Source organism: Sciurus vulgaris, assembly GCF_902686455.1.
Source record: "Sciurus vulgaris genome assembly, chromosome: 11".
Classification (NCBI taxonomy): domain Eukaryota; kingdom Metazoa; phylum Chordata; class Mammalia; order Rodentia; family Sciuridae; genus Sciurus; species Sciurus vulgaris.
Window position 1 is genome coordinate 50,656,411 of NC_136472.1, and position 19,439 is coordinate 50,675,849.

Here is a 19,439-nt window from a genome sequence, read left to right on the forward strand (position 1 = left end):
TTCCATATTTAGGGCTATCACTTGATTCCTTAGAACATGTTTTTCCATCTTTCAAAGTTGTGCTATAAGATAAAATATGATGCTTTTTTAACTATAGAATGCTTGAAATATAGCATGTGCTCAATAAATGGTAGGAAATAACTTAAATTTTTGTGTGTGGAACAGGTATAACTTTAAGGCGGGAAACAAGTAATATAGCGCTACTAAATAGGTCACTTCAGGTCTGTTGAGGTGTGGCAGACTTAAAGGTAGGAGAACAAATTCTTAAGGCTCATTCCTGCTCTGTGCCTAGGGAGTACACTAAGGATTTATCAGGAGTTCTAACTTTGAAAAAGGCAACTAAGCAAGTAATTTCTCTTGGTTACCATGCCCATAAAGCTCAAGATTAAATAGTCTCATCTGAATAGGCATAGAAATACAAGCAAGAACTACAGTAGAACAATAACAAAGGAAAATAAATATGTGAGATTCACAAAAGAAATAAAGCACAGGAAAATCAAACACTTTAATAGGCCCATTTTGCAAAGCATAAAGTAAAAACCACATGATGACAGAATTTTATTTTTATAAGCATTAAACTCCCTTCCAAACAACTTAATGTAAGAAATAACCCAGCAGTGAGAATTATAAAGAAGACATCAATTACTAAGAGGCCATACACTATCACTATAATTTGTTCAGAGTGGACGTCCACCTGTCTCTGACTGGCAGCAAGTGTGTGAGCCTTGAATTTTCAATGATGTTACCACAAATATGAGCAGGTTCACACAGGAGATCATTTCAGAGAAAGAGTCATTCTAATCAGCAAGTTTGCATAAGTGTAGGTGAGTGCTCATCAAACCTCTCACCCAAGGACCTTAAAGGACCAGCAGCCTCTCAGTGGAGGATCAACATTGACTTCTCTGCCCTGCTTCCCCTTTGTGCATTCTCTTCTCAACTCCACACCTCACTTTTCACCAAGAGCCCAATCAATTTAAAGCAGATTTGCCTGCCACTCAGCATCATCATTAGTTGTATTGTGGATTAGAACAGGAGAAGGCTTTTCAGGAGCTACAGGAGAGCCAGGGGTCAATAACAGTCGTGGAGCTGTGGGGAGGCAGAGGAGAAGGGGGAAGATAAGAGAACAGTTACAATTTCTGCTACAGCACATCAGCCTCACCTTGCAGGAACAGACAGAACACCTGTCTTCTTTCAGAGTCCACACCTGTCCATTGCGCTTCAGCCCTCCCTCGTGGGGGCAGTCACCAGAGCAGGAGGGTCCAGAGGGACAGAGGCAGTCAAAGCCCCCTGCCAAGTTAATGCAGGCAGAATCGTTCCAACAGGTGTGAGTTCTTAAGGCACATTCATCAATGTCTGCAATAAACAAAGCACAGAGCTTTAGAATCTAGCCAAGTGGACTCAGAAAATAACAATCATTTGCAATAACATTAACTAATATTATTGCGCATTTGCCTGTGCTAGGTTGGTAACATGTATTATTTCATTTACTCTGCAAGGAAGTTCTATGTGGAAGGATCTGTTCTTGTTCCTATTCTGCAAATAATGTAGCTGAGGTTCTTATAGTTAAATTACATGTCTTCTGTCACACATCTAGGAAGTGGCTGCTCCAAGATCCAAACCTATAGTGCTTGATTTCAGTTACCAATCTGTCCAGTAGCAGCTATGAACTGACTTTAGGATGTGCTCAGGAACTCATCTAACCAGTGGCCATAAACACTGTTTTTTTATTAACTATGTATACACCCCATGAGACCCAAGTCTTTTAGAAAATGTGTGCACAGATAAGCCACTGAGTAGGAACAAGTGGGCAATTAGGGCAACCTGACCCAATTGGATTGCTCCAAGATCCTGCAGTCAAAGCTGAAATAAGTGGGAACAATCATTAGCAAGTGCCTTACCTGATCAAATACTTTCATTCCAATGGCCAGCTACACTTTTGCCCCCCATAAAAATATCAGAGCTGTAGTGGGGTATGATATGGATGCTGATAAAAGACATACATATATTTTGCTGTTTTAACTGACAGCCAAAGGTGGAAGGAAAACATAAATCCAATCAGCCCATTCTGACAGTTAAAGCTTGAGTGACCTTAACGACATCTCAGACACATACCTGTCCAGATCTGGCTTGTACTGCTTCCCAACAGTCAATACATTACCTCACAAGGCAGAAGATTCCACCTTTGAACACATTTTTTTTTTTAAAAGAAATGTCTTCCTTAAATTGAGATAAAATAGATTACCCAGTAACGTCTACTCACTGAAGGACATAGTATCCATAGGTGACTACTGGTAAACTACTGATTGCTGGGTTTGACACCTATTGACTGGTAGACTACTACAATAATAACTTATTCTACATCCTAAAGTTCATCTTCAAATATGTATAAAGTTGAAAGCATTTGGTTAAGGATAATGGAACAGAACTTTAAAAAAATCATTAATGATATTTTCCACAAAAGTTCACAGAGCAATTTGTCATAATATCAATTTTACCAGAAATATGATATATATATATATATATGTCTACACACACAAACAACATAGAATATAAAACTATATGTGTATATATAGTTTCACTGCTTTTCAAAATTGTTTTCCATGAGTTATACTATAAGATCACAAGACAAATAGTTATTCTCATTTCACAAAAAGGCAAACTGAAATACAGAGAAGTTAAATGGTCCTAAAGGGAGCAAATATTAGCACTGAACTGTATCCTGGACCTAGTTAATGAACAATGGTTCTAGCTTTGAGAAGTATGGCAATGATCCTAAATTACATTGCCTGGATTCTAAGTCAACCACAGTCAGGCCTCCCTCTCCCTCCTCAGGATTGCTGCTCATGTCCATTCCATTCTCAGTTCATTTATCATATGATGCTCCTTTCCAAAAGCCTCACTCATCTCCTCATTCATCTTCTCCAATTCTAACTCTTCCCAACTAAAATTAGAATTGATGAAGAAATCAGGGGACTCATGTTTGAAATCAAGCACTTCCTTTTAATTCAGTGTTTTCCATGTTCTATTCACCTTACACGTCACAAGAGTATGCCCCCAAACACATCATTTATCCTAATTCTTCTTATCATCTACATAGCCCATATTACCCAATCCAAAGTCTTCTGAAAATTGCAACATGGATAATATAAAAGGTAAATGCACATTGATTTCTTGATTTAATAAAGGTAAACATTTAAGACCAAGTTCAAGCCCCATCTTCTTAGATACAATGCCAATACGATGTTAATTTGCAATAATCAGTAACCTCTTTTGAACTCCAATTGCAATAACAGTTGATAGAATACAGGTTAGCATTCAGGCACATACTATCTTGGAACAACACTAAATGCACACAGTTCCATTGTTCTTACTCCTAGGTTTTGATGAAAGTAACTTAATTACCAATATTCAGCCATATGTTTCTATGATTACATTTATAACCTAGTTTGTATCACTAGGAAATCTATAGATAGACAGAAATAGATAGATGGATAGGTAGATAGACATTTTATTACATATAAAATAAAATAATAAAATTCAGGTCTTTTCAAGCTGTTGGTTCCGATCCTCATATTCATTACTGAGAGGCTTAGCATTATCCTTCAGTCCAGCCTCCCACCATTTGTCATTCGAATGTAGTGATTTTTGACTACAGGCAGAGTAGAAACATTTGAAGATTTGTAAAAGTACCATTTCTCAGATTTACCACTCCTAGGAACTAATTTAATTGATATGAAGTAGGATCAAGACATCTGGGCTCTGTTCAGCCAGGTGAGAGCCACTGCTTTCAACATCTTCCACAGGACAGGGCATTTAAAGAGCAGATGGTCAATGTTACTCCTCTGCTTACCACCTCTCATTATTTTTCCAGTGCTTATATTAGAAGGTTCAAGCTATCAGTATTTCATGTAAACTCTGAAAACTTCATTTGTTATCTTCTTTATTTCCTTCTTTTATTCAAAAGCAATAAATACAAATTTTCAGTTAGGCAAAATAAGTTCAAGATCTATTGTGCAACATGGTGACTGTAGTTAATGTATTGTATTCTTGAAATGTAATGTATTCTCGAAAATTGCTGAGAGTATATTTTATATTATCACAACAAAAAGGAAGTGTGTAAAGCAATGCATAAATTAACTTGAATTTGCCATTTCATAATAAATATATATTTCAAAACATATACAACTTTTGTCAACTAAAATGCTTATGTGTATGTGCATGTATTTTTATATAGACACAATGGAAGATCACAAACAGACTGTCATTTCTGTTTTTGTGCCTTGCAACATGTCTTTTCTCTACTTTTTACTAATCTATATGGAATGAAGTGGGGTACTTTCCTTACTCTGCTACCTTCAATCCTACACAGTCCTCAAAATTCAGATTTTCAGATTAACCATCACCATCCCTCATTCTGCTAGACAGTCTCTATAGACTTTGCTTTCTATGTAACTTATACACAATTCTATAGTCAAAATTAGCTGTAAAGAGTTACATGTTTAATATGCCCATCTCCATAGACAGTGAGATCATTGAGGGCAGGTGCTAAATTTCATTTCTCTTTCTCTTCCCAGTGTCAAAATAATAATAATAATAACAACGACAACAATAAAAAACACTGGATGGTCAATATATTCTTTTAACTTGAACTGACCAAATCCAGGAAATTCACAGATTAGTATGATTTTAAAGCCTACCTTACTGAAATTTGGTCTTTAGATTATTCAAAGAACACAAGGCATAACCACAGCCTGCCCTTTAGAGGAATCATTTAGTTATTGAGTTCTCATCTTTGAAAGTTCTTTGCATCTGGTTTAAAGTAGAATAATATAGCAAAATAGCAACATACTGAAGTAGAAAGACAACTCCCATCCCCAGAAAAAGTACTCTATTTTCCTGTCAAATGTTTGAGAATATGGGCAGATGAAAACCCATTATCAAATCACTCCAGAAATCTTGTGGAAGTACAGTTTCAACCAATCTACTACCAGTGGCTACAAAAGGATCTATAGTTTACAATCTCTTCTGATATAATCTCTAAATTGGCAATTAATGCCAACTACAATATGCTTTCCAAATATTTGGTTATTTTGCATTTACAAAGTTGCAAACATATTTGCAGTGTATTCCTCTTGTAAATTAAAAAAAAATGAGCATAAAGACAAATATACCTAGTGTGCATAATAAAAATAGGGTGCAAAAGCAGGATTTGCTTTCACCTCTCCAGAATGAAAGAATTTCACAGTTGAATATAGAACCATATTGCCTACGGAGTTCCATGTAATTGCTTTACTTATGACACAGAAATCTAATTCTGCTTCCATGCAATTTAACAGATTTATGGAAAGCCAGATGTTAGCAATTATGGAAACTGACATTATTCATATTCTTGGTAATACAGACCTGTTTGCTCTGCACAAAGCCAACTTAATCTATTATACATATCCCAAGGCATCCAAAAGGAAGAGGCACCCTATTTACATATTGCAACTGTTGTTCTCTGCTGAGCAAACACAAAGATATTCACCCATGAGACTTACCCAAATCATCAGACAGGCCTTCCAATGACAAAGAAGCAATGAAACAAAAATCAGGCAAAGTATTTTTCACTCAACTCTATAATAATTACAATGTGCTTATTTTTTTCTTATTGTAAATAATGGCTCCCTGTGATTTCCTTGTGTTTATCCTTATACATTCAGTATTTAAATATTCCATGTTCAAATGAGACTTTTTTTCAATGAGAGTCCATGGTTTAGCTTGCATTAGAACTAATTTCCTTGCATTGACATTTTCACAGTTTCTGAAAGCTATTATTATTGTACTCAATTTTGCTTTAAAAAAAAGAAGTCTATTGTGCCTAGTCAATCTGCTTTCTTCTTTGATTTGAGGTTCTTAGGTTACTTGTGCATATAAGAAAATATAATTCAGAGATGTTTATATCAGAGGCAATCAAACCAATCCCAACTTAGCCCCAAACAATTTTCCTATCCTTCAAGAAAAACGGCTCTGCAGAAGTTTTAATAGCATATATAGCAACTGTAGTGGTACCTGCCTCAGGAGCTGAAACTTCTACAGGTTGATTTCACAGATCAAGGGAAATATTTATTCCCCAAGGGTCTGGAAGCAGTTAGGTCAAAGAAGTGAACTTTTTCATTACTGCATATTCCTTTTTCTTGAATATCTTTCAAAGAACATCTAGTCTATTTTCAAACTCAAAACAGGTGATGTGACAGAAAACAAAATTTAACCTGGGGTTTGAATATCCAGCTGTGTGCATTCTGACTTGAAATCATTAGTAGACATTAGTGGCTCAGAAATGAGAACAGAGCTTGGGGGTTTATTAGTGACAGACAAGATGGAGCACAGATGCCTTTCCAATAGCTAAAGCAGTATTGCTGCTTTCCCAGTGGCAGAGAGAAAGTGATGTGAAAAAGAATACACACTGCACTGATACAAAGTAAGTGAAATTAACTAGTAGAGAATTCTAAGGTGTAATATTACTTGCAAAACAAAAGGCTAAAGAAATATTAAGATGCACATTAAACTTTAGGACTAAAATGAGAGTCCATAGCCTCATTCTGCTGTGTGTTGGTCACAGACTATTATAAATACGGTTAACATACTAGGACATATCAGAAGAGCTCCACCAGCATAGTAAGGGGCTCAGATCATCTCACTTTAACAAAACATGATTCAGCTTCAAAAAGCAAATAAAAGAAAAGTGAGACATAGCTTCATCTTTTTTGAAATGTTACTATACATCACATAGGAAGAGTTTCCAGTGCTCCTCCAGCATTAAATCTTCAGTTTCTGATCCAGCTCCCACACATTCTTGGGTTAGAAAGACACACTTTCCTATGGCATTCCTCTTATAGTTCAGTGTACAGTTTTGATGTTCTGCAGTGAATCGCCCCCTTTCCTTTAACTGAGTAAAATATCATTTTAAACAAAGAGGGAAAGATAATCTTTGGATTTGCTGTTTCTGCATTTGGTCCTGGGTCCAGATCTTCTGATGTCCTGGTATGTACAACTAGCACCTGCTTTCATTTATTCATTTCTACTTTCTCCTGAATATGTGCAAGCTTCCATGAGACCCTGTCTTCAAAGCCTACTAAATGCTAAATTTTCTCATGACCATGAGTTTACACAACTATCACCCTTCCCTAACAAATAACAAAATAAATGTCACTACTGATGTTCTCAGTCTAAGACCTCTCTCCTCCACTGTTCTGGGATATATTATTTCCCTGTTCTCCCACTTCCTATTAATCACCTAGTCAGTAGTGGTCATCAATAATTTTACTAAATCCCCATGTGTTTATTGGTCATATATTTTGTTCCAGACATACTACTAAGGACAGGAGATAAAATGGATGAAAAAGCCAACATGTTCCTATAAGTATGGAATATATGATCTTCTCCCATTTTTTAATTATTAATATTTTCTAAGTTTCCATCTCTGACCCTTTATTTTGCTTTCTCCTAAGTTGAGCAGTACTTCACATCAAGTAAAAGCTTAAGTTTGGAATCTAGCAACTCTGGATGATAATGTGATATATAATCCCAGTTTGCAATTGAGAAAGTTTCTGTGATAGGTGACTTTCAATATTAAAATCAAGAAAGTTCCATGCACATCGGGACATATAAATCAACTGTGTTTGGTCCCAAATCTGAAATGTATTAGCTTTATGTCTCTGGAAAATCTGCCTAATATCTCTGACCTTTTGTTTCATCATTTGAAAAATGTAGATAAAAATATACTCTATGGGCAGGGGTTGAAGCTTAATAGAGGACTGCTTGCCATGTGTGAAAAAGGCAATGGCTTCAATCCCTACCATCACCAAAAATAAAAAAACATATAGGCAGGTGCGCATGCACGCACACACACACACACATACATATCCATCACTTTAATTTGGTCATTTGGACAGAAAATAAAATGGTATCATACAATAATTTCTCTAAAACAATTAGCTGCCATTATTTTTGTGTTTCCTATTATTTCTATATTTTTTCTCCTACAGAGGTCAGCTTAATTCATGAACACCACTCTCCCATCTCTTAAGGATAAGTCAAATCTGGACCCCAATCCTGGTCTCTCATTATACAGTCAGTCCATACCATAATTTATTTGCCAAGCATTTACACATGGACTTTGAATTCTCCACATAAATTCAAATGATTTTGATTAGCACATTGGCCAGCAAAATCTAGAAATGTTAATACCCCAAGCTGTCTGAGATTTACTCTATAAATCTTATGTTAAAATATGTTAGTCAGCTTTTTGTTGCTTTGGTCAAAATACTTAACGAGAACAACTTAGAAGAGAAAAAGGTGATTTTGGGTGCATGGTTTATAAATCTTATGTTAAAATATGTTAGTCAGCTTTTTGTTGCTTTGGTCAAAATACTTAACGAGGACAACTTAGAAGAGAAAAAGGTGATTTTGGGTGCATGGTTTCAGTTCATGATTATACAACTCTGGGCCTAGGGTAAGGTAGAACATTATGGTAGAAAGGTGTGGTGGAAGAAAAAGCTACTGAGCTCATGACATCTGGGAGCAAGGGGTCAGGGACAAGATATAATCCCCAATGGCACACTCCCAGATATCTACTTCCTCTAGCCATGTCCCATCCACCTACAGTTACCACTCAGTAGTCCATTCAAATTATTATTCCATCGAATGGATTAACCCACTGATGAAGTTATAGCCATCGTAATCTAATCATTTCACATCTGAATATTTCTGCATTGTCTTACAAATGAGCTTTTGTAGGGGTACCTCATATCCAAATCATAACATAAAGTTTAGTGAATAATGTTGAAAGAACCTAATTTTCTAACACTCCATAAACTTGCCTTGGTCACCAACTACATTTTATTTACAGAATGCACGAATTCAGGTGTTTTACTGCAGATGGAGAAAACAGTTCCTTCCAGGTAGGAAAATAAGAGCAGAATGAGAATACAGCAGCCTTCTAAATTAATCACCTTGGTTTACTTTCTTCTGTGAACAAATCATACTTCTGTACCTAGTGATTAAATCTGCTTAAAATCAATACAATTCTGACCAGTGGAGAGGATAAATAGAAAATCTATAAGTATTGAAATACTTGCTACCTAAAGAGAATGTTACTGTACACAGAAGCTTCAAGTACGGATGACAACAACCTTAGATTTATATTTTTTATATATCTGCTTATGAGTGGAAGGGTATGATGTATTATAGCTACAGTCAACTAAATAAATGCCTAATACCTGATCAAGCATGTTGTCTTGTTACAGTCACTGTTTTGTTTAATATTCTTAACAAAATTGCACTCTTTGCTGGAAAGAATTATTCCTTTCTGTACCCTGAGTGTACATTGCTTATATCTCCTTTGTTACTGTGTATGCATAGCTCTGAATATTCTTTCCTATCTTCCTTACATTTTCAGATTTGTAAATTTCTGGTCTTATTTATCTTTGTGCCTGAAATAGTTGCTTTTCCAGTGTCTTTCACCTACTAAGAAATGCATAAACTTTTGATAAATTCGAATTGGTCTGAGTTATGATAGAACAGAGCCCTGGCCTTTGGTGGCCTGTTTTCTTTCTGGTAAATATAGGAGTTGCATAAAAGATTCCCTAAGATCTTGTCCTTTTCCAGCTTCATGTGATTACTTTTCACCTCTCCAGGGTTGAGCTTGTAATTCCAGTGTTAGAACATGAACAGTGACAGATGAAGAATAAGACAGAAGGGAAGGAAAGAACCCAACTTTAGAAGAAACAATTTTTTTCTTAGAATTAAACAGTTTTCTTAGATATTCAATATTTATTGAACTATCTTTGGTGTCCCTTACTGAGTATTTGCAATCAAGTGCTAAAGAGGAGAAGCATGGTTTCCCTGTTCACTTGAAGCTTTGACAAGGTAATCTTTGGTAACAGATATGCATGGGGAACCCAGCCAGGGTGAAATCCAAAACCAGCTTCCTACTTTGACAAATCATTCTTTTAAGCAAGTTGTCAGAGGAGAAATTATTTCTTCTCCCTTAGGTGTCATTGAAAGGTCTCAGACAAAGAGGCTGCAAAGTAATTTTATTTACTACAAGAAGTGTCCTGAACTATACACAGAAGGCAAAGGGCAGAAACATTGTTAGTGGTGCAATTGTAACACAGGTCTCAATCTCAATGACAGATTTAGATTACAGCAGCTAAGATTCACCACTTCCACGCCTAGTTGTCTCCTTTTGTTACTCTGCTTATTGTGGTCCCTAGCTTCTTGGATGTAAGTCAAGGTTCTCCCAAAATCATTCCTGGTGGAAGATTTAGGGCAATGATCAAGAACATAATTTGGACAGTCAACCAAGAAGGACACTGTCAGCTGAGACTCAGAAGCTATCTCCTGTTGTCTTTCTTGTGCAAATTTCATCTCTTTAAGTCTTTTACCTCTATTCATATCTCCTGTAGAACTCTAATCAACCAATTTGGTAAAAACAGGTCTTGGGCTGCCTCCTATTTTGAAAGGGGTCTTGAAGGGATCTACCTCTGGGAAGATCTAGAAGGCTTCTGTAGGGAAAAGGGAAAAAGAATGCCCAGAATGGGAGATAACCACTCTGCTCTAGATTTGTGGAAGACAAGTTCTATTATTTTGAACTTCTCTGTCTGTGACCCTAAAAAAAGGTAAAGACATATGGGCCCAAAACAAATTTGTTTCAAAGGAAAAGTGAACAAGGCCACTGGCAAAGATTCTATCCTTGACCAAACACTGTTTCAGACCCCTCAGAGCAGACTCAGATAAATGATTTTGTCTAACTTACCCAACCAACTCCCATTTAAAAAAAAATACTTGAACAAACACTGGCATAGTTCTAATAGCTCAGGGCCACATCCCTAGATGACAACTCCAAATTCCTTAAATACCTGCCTGGGAAAACTCAAGGCCACCAGAATTTGTTGTTTTTACCAACCAACATCTTGTCTCCCATTCTCTTTGAGGAAGTAGGAGTCCAACTTCTATAAGTGCCAGTTAACAAACCCAAATGGTTTCAATGCCCTCCTTCCTCTGGTTTTTTTGCAAATTCCACTTCCCTGATTCAGGTGTTCCTCCTTCCTTCTCCCTCATTCTCTCTTCAAATCATTCACTCACCTTCTGCACACTCTTTGAGTTTACATAGTGCCCTCTTCCCTACTGCAGTAGTTTATTACTAATTAAAATGTGTTCTTACCACTTTAGCTGGTGTCCGGCTTTGTTTATCTTCACTATCACTTTGTTTTTCTTTACTACCGCCAACATCTTTAATTCCCCTCAGCCTGCTAGCAAAGGAACTCTGGCCATTCACCAAAGGGTAAGTTGTAGATAGAGGACAGTGTCTTCATTAATAACAAAATCAAATACTCTGATTTTCTTAATTCATTCATTTGCCAATGAATATTTATTGGATGAATACAAAATGCCAAACACTACTTTTAGGGACTAGGGATACAATAACAAATAAAACTGACAAAATTCCTGTTCTTGCAAGGTTAATTTTCACAAGGGTGGGGGCAGGGGGCAGAATTTGCAGGTAGTTTGATATCCTGCCTTTCCCAGATACTTTTTATTGAGTTAGAAATAAACATATCTTTATAAAACTGAGATTTCTCTTTTTATTATGTATAACAATAGTTTACTAAACTCATATATACTATACAGAATTTTAAATTTATCCTACTTTGTCTTTCCAAAAACCTAGGATGTCAGCATCATCATCATCTTCACTCAATACACAACCGAACTGAGGATCAATTAAATAATCCTTGCTTCTCAAACGTTTCTACCAAGGTTATCTCTATGGCAGAAAAGAGGCAATTGTCACTTCTAGGAATCCTAGACATACATAAAGGGATTAGCATGAGTATAAAATGTACTTGAAGTTTAAGTTTTCTTTTTTAAAAATAACTTTTACCTTCTAGTCTACATTTATGTTGACTTGTTTTGATAGAAATAATTTGTCCCTCCAACTATTGAGTATAGTAAGGTTTCTCTCCTGGATTTATATACTCTACATGCACCAGATTTTCAGCTATACTTGAACCCAAATAAAATAAGTATAAGAATAGGTAATACTGGGGGAGTTGACTTGCCAAGGGCCCATGTAGCCAGTAATTTCCTGATACAGAACACAAAGGTAAATGTGCCAATTTCAGGTCAGATTTATCCCATCTCATTAACAATATCTAATCCCACTTCTATGGAAAGCAAATACAAGAACATTATTGGTGGGGACCATTTCCACCATGCTGCTTGATAAGGTCCAAGCATGGGGAAGGGCTTTTCAAGGTCACCATTCCAGGAAATTGCCACTGTCACCTCTCCTAGGAATTGGGTGTTTTCTTGTAATTATCATACTTATAACTATGCAACTGCAAATCATATTCCCTAGATTGTTGTGATAAGAATTTAACCTCAATGAGTCTGTGGAGCTTGGGGGAGGATGAGGAATGCTTTAAAAATATACCAATATCACATATGATAAGTCTAAAAGTACAGAGTTTGAGGAGTTATTCAGAAAACTACAGTTACAGAAATTGCTTGCTCCTACACTGACCACACCTGCCCCAGCTAATGCTTTACCAGTAAATAGCCTGACAAACAGAACAGGAGACATGTTGTCTCTACAGTACTAGGACCACCCTACTTAGCTTACAAGATTGGGGGATGTTTATGGTAATCACCTAGAGGGAAACAAGCAAATAAGTAAAAGGACACACCTCCCACAAATCCACCTCTTCTCTATACAGGAGTATACAATGAAAATGGTGAATGAATAATTAATATTTATGGTAAATGGACAAATGTCCAATATGTGTCCTTCCTTCAAAGGCTTGGATGTCAAGGGCCAACCTGGAAATGTAGGACATAAGAACAAAGAAACAGCATATGCAAACAACTAGAAAAATATTATCTTAAGATCAAATGCCCTCATTGTATGAGTAGTTTATGCTAGCTTAGGTCTCACATACATATCACAGCAGGTAGAGGATAAATCAATAACGTAAAGAATATTAGGATAAAAATTAAGCAGTCACACTGATAGTTTGGCAGTAAATAACCTAACTTAGTTTTATCTGAGCTTGTTTAGCTAATAGTGTAGACCTTTAAGGTTAAATCAAAAACATAATAATATGAGCTGAAGATTAAGTGCATGTTTTGCTTAGCAGTTCCGTAAAATTAGCTTAAAAAAAATAGAGTCACTATGCTGACAATAGGTCTGATACCAAAGGGTAAACAAAAGCCAGTAGGATGAAAAGAGGAAAATATCTTTCACTGTAATATGCTTATGTGAGTAACTTTAGCTAAATATAGAGAGTTGGCCTTAATGTACCTGCTATGTGTTAGATACCTGCTGGAAAGTGTGGTTAATGATAATGTGGTAATTTCTCTATAACTTAGATCTTGTTTAATCCTACTTTGCTTAATACTATAAGAAAAAGAGCTAAAATAAGTCTGAGCAGCACTTGCTTCAAGTTGCTCCAGGGGTTTGAGTTGTTCCTCTGTGCAGACTCCACCCATTCTTCAGGGAACCTGCGAGTTGCTGGGGCTGGCTCCCCACACATTATGCAAAGACCAAAAAGAAAATCTCCCAACACTCCACCCAACACACAGATTCTCCAAATGTTCACTTATAAATAATATATGTAAAAGGCAGTAATTAAATTATCAAGTTTCCTATCTTAAAAACATTATAATTACTTGGAGCAGGTAAAATACTCATCATTTATCCCATAAAGATACTTAACATACTCTTGAGCATTTGTCCTAACAGGACCATAAAAATAACATCTTACTGTTTTCTCTGCCTAGGCTTCTTCTTCAAAGAGAAGATATCCAATTGATATTCTGATCATATCACTCTTACTATCTTCACAATTTTTAGCAGAAAAAATGACCCAATTCTGATTTTCCAAGATTATAGATCTAGGAATTGGTAGAAACTTGTATTTGAATCCATATCTTACTCATGTATATCCCCAGACAAATTGATTTAGTAAGTCATTTTCCTAAGTTCTCAGCTGAGAAACTATTACTATGTGGCAATGAGAAAATTCAGACCACTCTGTTCTACCATTTACCTATAAAGTGGAAACTTATACTAAACTTAAATGGTTGTTGTTATAATTCTAGAACAAAATCTAACACTAAGTAGAATAATGATCATGTTCAATAGATGATTGCTTCTGAGGGCTGTATTTTTTCCTAAGAAATACATTCAAACAAAAGGAAAAGTAGTACGGAAACAGTCCAGGTACAGAAAGCCACACTGAAACACTTCTGAGAGAGGATCTGAAATTTTGTGGGAAGTACTTCTACATTGGTAGAGCTATGTTTTATATTAAAACGGCTATTTCTCTAAAATTTTCACACAAATAACTGTCTTCACAACACTGAGAAACACATACGAAATACCATTAAAAACTCAGCTTAGAACAGGATACCCTTCATAATCTGGCCTCCATCTCTATTTCTGAGCTCATCATTCCCCACATTTAACAAACATGTATACCAGATGCCTTTTCTTCATTAGACATCTTACCAGACACAGCACAACAACTGTTTGAACAAAATTAAATCCCTTTCGTGACCATCTCCAATGAACTGTCGTCAGTGCCTACAATATTTCCCTTATCATGTATTTGCCTGGAAACATTACTGTTCATCCACTTCACTGTTCCAGTGTAAAACATTGTCTGTGAAAGATTCCTATATACATTGCCACCCCCAAACACCCCAACCCCAAGAGTTAGTCACTTTTCCTTAGAGCCTTCTATTTTATCTATTATGTATCTAGCTGAACCATGCCATAATCTCCTCAACCTCCTCCCTTCTCCTTTCTCCCCACTCCAGTCTGCAAAGATTGTGTCTTATTCCTCTCCATATGCCTAAAACTCAGCACAGGGATCTGTGCAGATCAGGCTCACTCAATAAATGCACGTTGAATAAGTGAATGGTGATTTATGCCAGCAGCTCTTTATTTGATCTGAGTACTACAGTTTAAAATTCTCTGCTCATAAACCCACAGGTAAATATCTCACAGCAGCATGAGTAACCTCAGACTAAAACAAACAATTCAATATTCATCTCAAAGAAGTTGTAGATGCTGATCTCTGAATAGCTGCTTAGACACGATCTTTGTCTCTAACACATTCAAGCCAGAAATTTCTGTAATGAAACAATTGCTCAAACTGAGCCTCAAGAGGCAGGAAGCTGACAACTACATGGAATTCAATACCAAGGAACACTCAGAAATTGAGAGAAGGCGGCCAATGAACACCCTTGAGACTGAATTATAAGTCCCCAGGCAGAAAGCGCTGAGAAGTTAAATCGAAATGGCGACTGGGAAGATCGAGGTTGGATCTTGTTATTTTAACAGTGGTGCTTATGTTGCTGAGGGTCAGCATCATTCTGAGATCCCAGGAAAAGCTATCATTCCACTTCCTCCAGAAGACTAGACACACAATATACACAAACACACTGATTTCAGAGCGCTCATAGGCATCTCCAAAACCCCTGAGGCAGTGGTTTTCAGACCTGAGTGAGCATGAGAATTAACCAAAGGGGACTCATTAAACACTAATCACTGAGTCCCCCACCCCCTCCAGCCCCCGTTGAAGATTCAGTAGGTCTGGAGTGAAATAGAAAATGTTCATTTCTAACAGGTTCTCTGGTGAAAGGCAGATGGAACTGCTTTAAGTCTCACACACCTAAAGCCATGGCCATCAGCTACTTGGAGCACTGTGTTCACAGGAAATAAGATGATTTTAAGAAACTCTATTTCTTAGAATAGCCCACTTATTCTATTGTCACACTTTGGCAGAAGAAAGGAAAAAGGAGTCATTTCAAAGATGTGGCGCTCAATGAAAGAGCTTCTGGATAACAAAGGAAACAATTAACAGCATGAACAGCAAGACTTCAGAATGGGAGAAAATCTCTGCCACCTATTTTTTCAATAAAGGATTAATATCCAGAATACAGGTAGTCAACACACACACAAATTCAGTAAATGGGCAAATGAATTAAATGGGCACTTCTCGGAAGAAAAAGTACAAATGACCAACAATTACGTGGAAAAATGTTCAACACACTTAGCCATTGGGGAAATTAAAATTAAATTTACAATGAGATTTCATCTTACTCCAGTCAGAATGGAAATCATCAAGAATACAAATAACAGTATGTGCTTGCCAGGATGAGGGGGGAAAGGAATACTTATATACTGTTCGTGGGAACGCAAATGAATATAGCCACTATGAAAATTAACATGGATGTTCCTCAAAAAACTAATGGAGGTTGGGCACAGTGGTGCACACCCATAATTCCAGCAGCTCAGGAGGCTGAGACAGAAGAATTGTGAGTTCAAAGTCAGCCTCTGCAAAAGTAAGGTGTTAAGCAACTCAGTGAGATCCTGTCTCTAAATAAAATACAAAATAGGGATAGGGATGTGGCTCAATGGTCAAGTGCCTCTGAGTTCAATCCCTGGTAAGACCCTTCTCCCCCCCCCCCCCCCCAAAAAAAAAAAAAAAACTAATGGAACTATCATATTATCTAGCTGAACCATTATTGAGTATTAATCCAAAAGAAATAAAGGCAGTAAACTTTAGAGAGTCATTCATTCCCATGTTTATAGCAGCACAATTCACAAAAGTGAAGTTATGGAACTAGCCAAGTGTATGTCAATAGAGATGAATAGAAAAAATGTGGTACATGTACACGGTGGAGTTTTATTCAGGCATTAAAAAATGAAATTATGTCATTTGCAGGAAAGTAGATGGAACAGAAGAGCCGAGTGTTAAGGGAAATAATCCTGATTCAGAAAGACAAGTGTTGCATGTTTACCCTATGGTGAAGTTAGAGGGAGCAAAGACAGAGGTCTCAAGAAGAAGGAAAGCCACCATTAGAATTGAGGGAGGAGATCAGCAAGGGAGGGTAAAGAAGGATACGGGGAATAACATTGATCATATTACATTATAGGCATCACAAATATGCCACTATAAACTCACTATCCTGTATAATTACTATGCAGCAATAAAAAATAAGTCAGAATGAGTCTAAATTTAAAGTCAATAAATAAGAGTTGCATGATATAAACTTCAAGATCCTATGGCAAAAAAAAAAATGTGTCTAGTGTTACTCGTTTTCTAAAACTTCCACATTCATAGTGAGAAATAGCTAAAGAAAATAATATCCACATTGCAAAGCACATTTTGGAGGAAAAATATCAGTCTTGTCCTTGTGTACTACCCAACTCTTATCCTCCCGCACTGGCCAGTGCAGTTTCCCCCTCTCCAGTAATGCTTTCCTCACGACTCCCACCCCCAGTTCTTCCTTTTCTCTAACTCCCACTTGAGCCCATCACACAATACAAAATTGTCAGCTGGAGCCTCTGATACCCTGTATCACACATTCCTTTTATATTTCAATTGCATCTGAACTCTAGGGACTGCTTCTGACAGGTTGTAGTCTGAGACATCATATTACCAAGTCTCACTTTACCATATTGGAAAGGAGAGCAGCTTTCTCAAATGTAGAAGTAGAGATTAGACTGATAATATGGAAAGGAGACAAAATATTCATGCAAAGGAAAAATACTTTTGTCAAAAACATTATGACTGGTAGGTATCATTTAGCTTAGGGACAAGTCTGTTATACCCCCTACAACATCACTCAGTATATAACAGTCGAGTTTTTATATATATTTTTAATTTTATTTATTTTTACTTTTACAGACTGCATTTTGATTCATTGTACTCAAATGGAGTACAACTTTTCTTTTCTATGGTTTTACACGATGTAGATTCACACCATTCATGTAATCATACATATACATAGGATAATGATGTCTGACTCATTCCACTAGTTTTCCTTCCCCTACCCTCTTCTCTCCCCACATTTCCCTCTACACAATCCAAAGTTCCTCCATTCTTCTCTTATCCCCCCATTATGTATCATCATTCACTTATCAGAGAAAACATTTGCCAACATTAAAAAAGAAAGTAACATAAAGATAGACATGAATTGAAATGATTTCCTCATAAGAAAGTTAAAATAATAGTAAAAAATTTCATATTTAATGAGAAAGTAGTATACTGGATAAATTTTTGCTGGAAAATTAGGAAAGAAACCTTTTCAGAGGCAGCTTATTATTCAATGATACAGAACAAATAAGGCTTTCTAGAAACTCGTAGAGTAGGGCATATTAATTCCTGAGTTTTCAATTAGTACACTCTATATAGTGCTAAATTCAAAAATTTTCTGGAAGAGAAAAGGTTTTTAAGGTCAAAGAAATTTGGTACATTCATGATGTTATAGCAAAGTCTCAATTTCTTTATTCGTTAAATGGAGATTATAAATATTGCCCCCCGAGAGAGTGACTTTGAAGATAACAAGAAATGTAAAGCTCTTATAAGTACCTAGAACATGAAATAATGAATTAACTTTAGGTATTATTAATATTTATTTGTATTGTTATGATATAACTAAACCCTGCCATTCTTGAAGTCCAATGGTTCACATACAGTTGACTGTTCTTCAGTTCTGTCAAATTATTTGGTAATTATCTGTGTATTTTAGTGTTGATCACATACCTTTACAGTTACTTATGACCTACATCATAAAGCCTTGTTTGTTTCATTTATGTTGATTTCTATCTTCAACTTGGAGTTTCAAACTCCTCAAGCAATAAATTATCTTCATCTCCCATACTACCTACTGTAATGCTAAGATTACTGCAGGCTATTTTTAAGGATATTCAATTTATATTAACAACCCAAGACTTGTGAAGGATTTTTAGTAGTTTCTAATTCTCCTTCTCTTTATTATTGTCCATGTGATCTTCACCTAGGCTGCAGTTGAGGCCCCTGGCTCTCCTTATACTGTGTTCTCCTTTAAGGCATGGGTCCACAGCTGTTTTCCTGCTTCCTGGATAATCACTGGTGCCATAAAGAAAGTGTTTACACGACAGGGAGACTGTCACTGGAAATGTACTAAACAGGGTTGTGGTTGGCTTAAGGGATAGACCCAGTAACTAGTCTATGGTCTTGCTAGAGTAACTCCCAGGAATATCTGGATAGTTCCAAAGCTCAAATAGAAAACTGCATACAGGAACTATGGTACAATTGTATCCATTCCCATGTCATTTGTTGAAGTATTTACCACTAAAATGAGGAAGTTCACTTGCCTTCCCAGAGAAGTTTCCAAAATATATTCTGTCCATACTGAACAGGTCCATGCTTGCCTATATATAACTGTACTTGAAGGTGAGCAAACTTCCAGAGGGTTTGAAGGACCCACTTCTCAACTAATTGGTTATCTGAAACTCTGTACCCACTGTAAGGCCTTTTCTGGGGTACAAGTCACTTCCATTCAATGTTGGAAAATGCTCTTAAACTCTCCATCCCATGAACTGATGACAGTGGTCCCTT

General features: G+C 36.5%; 1 protein-coding gene across 2 annotated transcripts in view; it reads right to left on the reverse strand.

Moving 5' to 3' along the window:
• Nucleotides 1–19,439, reverse strand: part of NELL1 (neural EGFL like 1) — an 892,614-nt gene that overhangs the window by 17,190 nt on the left and 855,985 nt on the right. For both annotated transcript variants that reach the window (XM_079101835.1, XM_079101834.1), the window contains one exon: nucleotides 1,160–1,353. In XM_079101835.1, the coding sequence (XP_078957961.1) occupies nucleotides 1,160–1,353 (194 nt within the window). The remainder of the gene's footprint in view (nucleotides 1–1,159; nucleotides 1,354–19,439) is intronic.